Source organism: Propithecus coquereli, unplaced genomic scaffold (genome assembly GCF_000956105.1).
Source record: "Propithecus coquereli isolate 6110/MARCELLA unplaced genomic scaffold, Pcoq_1.0 Scaffold39, whole genome shotgun sequence".
NCBI classification, from domain to species: domain Eukaryota; kingdom Metazoa; phylum Chordata; class Mammalia; order Primates; family Indriidae; genus Propithecus; species Propithecus coquereli.
Window position 1 is genome coordinate 1,357,415 of NW_012149618.1, and position 5,517 is coordinate 1,362,931.

Here is a 5,517-nt window from a genome sequence, read left to right on the forward strand (position 1 = left end):
GTGAAATTCCCACAGAACGTAAAGGGTTATGTATCCACAAATAATGAAAGCTAAGGCTTTAGAAGACATTTAAAAAATAAAAATACAAAAGCATTAGCATCATTTTCCATATTGATCTGAATAGAAGGCAACTTAGAATAATACAACAATACAGTGCATAGTAGCACATTCACATTCTGAGCATTGAGGGAAAAGAGGGACAGATGAAGGCCTACAAGAAAGTTAGCCAGGGGAGGATTTTAAGCCTGTGTTTTAAAGCTTTGTAAGTTTTCTCGTTTGTTTTTAAATGTACTATTCTGATGATTTTAAAAGAAAGCAAATTTCAAGAAACTAGTCTAAGGAAAAGAAAAAAAAATTTCTTTTCAGTTATAGATCAATATGGGGATATTAAAGAATATTATGAGCCAGCGTGGTGGCTCATGCCTGCCTGTAATCCTAGCACTCTGGCAGTCTGAGGCAGGAGGATCGCTTGAGGTCAGGAGTTCGAGACCAGCCTCAGCAAGAGCGAAATCCCGTCTCTACTAAAAACAGAAAAAATTAGCCAGGTGTCATGGCACGCACTTGTAGTTCCAGCTATTCAGGAGGATCGCTTGAGCCCAGGAGTTTGAGGTTGCAGTGAGCTATGATGACGCCACTGCACTCTAGCTGGGGTGACAGAGCAAGATTGTCTCAAAAAAAAAAAAAAAGAATATTATGGAGGGCAAATCCCTAGAGTAGAACCTCAGAAGGATCTCACTTGATATCCATCATCTTTGCCATTTTATAAGGTCTTCTTCTGTAAAAAGGAACCCTTACATTGAGATCATCTTTCATGTGGACTAATACAGCATTACTTTTGACCACTGAGGTTATACTGTTTTTATATGCATCGCCCGAAAAGGTAGAAACTGGATCTCTTCAATTTTTCCTGCACTTTTGTTACTGTGCATGTTCTTATGTGATTCAGTGATTTATGTCTCACAATGAGTTCTAAAGGAAGCCTCTTATTTCTGGCAAGTGGCTCTTTTCCTTGATGATCCCTGCCTCAGTGGGTTAAGGCTCCTGGCTCACAGGCAGCAGACTCTGGAGACACAGTCTGACCACATTCAGAGGAGGGAAGAAAAACTGAGGTGACCCTGAGGACATAAATAGAATGCTGTCTGGAAACTTACTATTTGGTTACTGGGGCCATGAAAAGCCAAGTCTATGAATTACGTAATTAATGTCCACATGATATGTCACAATCTCATCCTGAATAGAAATGAAATCTAACATCCTAAGGACTGCATTGGTAGGGTAGGGGCATCTTGCTCCCTCATAGCCCCTACTTAAGTCACTGCTCTTCTTGATCCATTACAGCGCTCAACGTGGTCAGTCCTTAGATAGCCTATGATAACCACCTCTAGGATTGACTAATTCCATCCAGAAAGAGGTGCCAGCTGAAATGCTGAATTTAAAACAAAATCTTAATCTAGGCTATACCAGATTATCTGAAGCAGCTTTCAAAACTGGCAGATACCATTTTGTGACTGACAATTACAGATGGCCACTTATAATTAAGCCTGGAGCTTAATACAGCAAGCCTAAGGAGTAGTCCTCTCCAGAGGTGGCTGTGATTATTAACGCTCCTGAGTCCCTTCTTTTAGTTTTCTTAAGCAATAAAACATTGTCCAGAAAGTCGTACTCCCTCTAACAGCTGCCAGCAGCTACATTCAGCTGTGGTCACTCAATGTAGCACGTATTACATATGGTGCCCCATCACTGGCACTTAGGACTCTCATGTACTCAGGTGACTCAGAGTGACAAAACAATTCTCATCAGAGTAAATGATGAGAAGAACTCAGATAAAGTAAAACCCTACTTGATAGCGTTCTTAAAATTAACATAAAACCTAAGCATGGAATTCTTTCACTAATCTACCTTATCTGCCTGGTTTTGAAATGGAAACATCCCTGATTTGGAGTCTGGGTCTGAGACAAAAAACTAAAGATTAAGGACAGCAAGGGTATTATTATAATATCTGGTAGGTGGGAGAGGTTTAATTGCTTTGTATTCTTCCACAAATTTTCTGTTTCTCCTTGAGAGAGTATTATTTGTAAATCATTCTGTCTCTTCCTCACTTGTTCTTTCATTCCAGTTTACTTACTAAATAATAAAAATATTAAATCCTCATATAAATCCCACAAGGTAGATATTATTTTTGCCCCCATTTTATAGATAAACAATTGAAGATAAGAACATGTTGAAGGTCTGGTGAGAGCCAGGATTCAAATTCAGATAGTCTGGCTCGAAAGTCTACACTCCTTGGCATCATGTCTTCAGTGCCAGCAGCTTCCCATCCACCAGTTCTATCCTTAAGTGCTGGATACCAGGGAAAGGAAAAAAAAAGTCTGTGCTCTAATGCACTGTACCACTCAACTGTGCCCAAAGCAGCAGCTGGCTGTTTCCCTGCTAGAAGTGTTCTGAGAAGGCTGTAGGCAAGTGCTCTTACCTGGTTAGCTCCTGAGTCTCCACGTGGATAATGCTGTACCATCAGGTCACCCTGATTTATTAAGTCACATCTAAACCCTCTTTTCCAGGGTAGCCCTTCAGTTTACTCCTTAGCTTCCTTCTAAGGCTATTTTGCAAACTTGCTCCCTGGTAAGAATCACCTGAAATACTTGTTAAAAATGTGGCTTCTCAAGATCCTATCCTTGGAGACTCCGATTCACTGGGTCTGATGTTGTCCCAAGAAATTTGTGTTTTTAACAAGTGACCCAGGGGAGTCTTCTCATTGTAAAGTTTGAGAAACATTGTTCTAGGAGTTTTACCCAATGAGAATGAACATTGTTGGTCTTATGTACTATATACTAAGTCAAAGTATCATTAAGCAGATGATATTTCTATAGCTGAATTAATCCAAAGCAACCGGGACATATGGCACAAAGCGAAGTGTTTTTTCCCCCCCAGGAAGGACTTGGGGGGTGGGTTGGAATGTCTTTTGTGGTTTTCTTCTTTTTGAGTGATGACTGTTAGAAAGAATTCTTTAATGGTTGTGCCCTTGAGGAAGTTTCTGCATTGCTCTGGTCATGGAACAGCTTAAACCAAATAGAAAGTAAGCCTTTTTATATCATTCTTTTTAAGTCTTGCCTAAGAGAATTTTGGAGAAGAGTAAATTAAATAAAGAGGAGAAAGAAGTACAGTTCTCATTCCTTGAAGGACCCTAAAGCAAACTCCCTATACTTAGAGAGTGGGACTCAAAAGGCCCTTCAACTTAAATGTTTATGACTCATATAAAGAATGATTTAGGAGAATATTTTATAAGGGATTAATTCAATTTACATAGTCTAATCAGAAAGCAGAAATGACCTTTGACACTCAAAGAACTGAAATGAAAAACTGTTGAAACTCATGATTATCAAAATATCGTTTATGGTAAAAAAAAAAAAAAAAAAAAGATCTCAAACATGCCTAATCTGCTCTGACACTATGTTCACTGCTTGTCACAAATGAAGTTTCCACCCGAGAGACCACTCAAAGCCAAACTGCAATTGCTGTATTTATGAGTCAGTGGGAGAAAAAAAAGAAGATTAAAAAGTAGATAATAATATTAAAAGACAGCCAAGGGAAGAAAAAGCAAGCCAGTTCTTTTTGTCCTGTGGAATGATCTGCTTCGTAGGCCTCATTTCTGAGTGGGGCTGGTTGCAAATCAGTAGCAGAGGCCCTGACCCAACTCTGAGGCACCAGACATACATACCTCTTGGTGGGAGTGGGCACTCCAGAGGACATGTGGCTAACCATGGTGTCATTCATGTTAGTCAGAGGGCGAGGAGGACTGAAAGAAAAGACATTTACCTTAGATTAATAATTACCAACACGACTAAGGGAAACAAGTGAAAAAGCGATAAGGGCAAAGGAACTAACTATCATTCCTGATAAGCACAGTGTGAACCTCAGGGAGCAGGGGTAGAAATCGATATTTCAAGCCTAAGTAAATTCAACAAGAAGGGGTTCTCTCTCACAAAGCCACAGGCCCATAGTGCTGTGGGGTACCAGGAGAAGCAACTATAAATTCACTACTATAGGACGTAACTTTGGTGGCTTTTGCTTTGTAGTTTTAGTATGTAAGAATCTGAATTCTGAGACAGCTAATTTCTCTACATTTTAGGTACAGGATTACTAGGTGTTTGGCATTTGTTGTATATTACAAAGGTCATAACATCAAGGAGCATACTTTTCCCAAGATTTGGTTAGAGCTCATAGGCTTCACTCAGACTTACTATGCAAATTTTTTACTAAAATAATTAAACCGTTAAATACCAAATTCAAAGTTAAGACTCTAAAACAAACAAGCTTTTATCAATTCTTTATTCAAATCTTAACAATGAATCCAAATTTTATACCTACACCCTAATTAGAATGCTGTCTTTTATAACCTAATCCAAATTTAAATTTGAAGGTAAGCACTTTTGGTAACTTGTCTTTAGCTGCTCGTTTTCTGGACTCAGGGTCTATTTCTCCCCTTTAAAGTCCCATGAATAAAAGAATCCGAACTATCAAAAGGAGCCTATTATCTTGCCTTCCAGCCATTCTTCAGTCCCTCTTCCTCCACACCAGAAAAGTTTCTGTCTTGCATTGGAAGCCACATGACCATTGCTAAATACTCCTCCTGGGAAATCTCTCACTTCCTCTTTTAAACTGAAAGAAGTACAGTCATGCATTGCATAATGACATTTAGGTCAATGATGGATTGCATGATGTAATAGATTATAATACTATATTTTTACTGTATCTTTTGCACTTTTAGATATGGTTAGATACACAAATACCATTTTGTTATGACTGCCTCCAATTCAGTACAGTCACATGCTGTACAGATGTGTAGCCCAGGAGCAAATAGGCTATACCATTTAGCCTAAGTGTGTAGTAGGCTATGCCATCCAGGTTTGTGTAAGCACATTCCATGATGTTCCCACAACATGAAATTGCCTAATAATGCATTTTTCAAAATATAACCAATTTCATTTCCAGTTAGGATTTTTTTTTTTTTTAATGCTTTTCCATCTAATGGAGATGATCCAAGATGGAAAGTAATTTGCAGGCAACAGATTTAGGTCTCTTGATTTTTAAGCCATAGTTACGCTTATTGTTCTACATTTCTCCCTTTGTGTGACAAGTCCCTAAGTAAGACATTCAGAATTGAAATGTGCCTTTCTAGGCTAGAATTCAATTCCAAGTTATTTATCTCACTACTGTCTTTCAGATAGATATCCAATTATGTTCCCAAACTTTCAAGCCTATTAATGCTAGTGGCTTTGCTCAGTTATAATCAATTAATCAATTGTTTTAGGTTGACTAATGATGGAAGTGACTATAGAGATTAGCTTACTTTCAGTCCTAAATTTATATTTTTGCCTCGGTTCTTTTAAATTAATTGTCCAACTGGAACAAGGAGACAATTCCTATGAATGAACCAAATCTATCATAACAGCTTTCTGGTCCTGGAAATAGAATGGGCTTTGTTTCTTTAATGTATTATTAAATATTATTATTAGCAAC

General features: G+C 38.2%; 1 protein-coding gene across 3 annotated transcripts in view; it reads right to left on the minus strand.

Annotated features, from left to right (window-relative positions):
- The window catches only part of DTNB (dystrobrevin, beta), a 273,847-nt gene that overhangs the window by 69,571 nt on the left and 198,759 nt on the right, over window positions 1-5,517 (minus strand). For all 3 annotated transcript variants that reach the window (XM_012652544.1, XM_012652543.1, XM_012652542.1), the window contains exon 10: window positions 3,716-3,793. In XM_012652544.1, coding sequence (XP_012507998.1) covers window positions 3,716-3,793 — 78 coding nt within the window. The remainder of the gene's footprint in view (window positions 1-3,715; window positions 3,794-5,517) is intronic.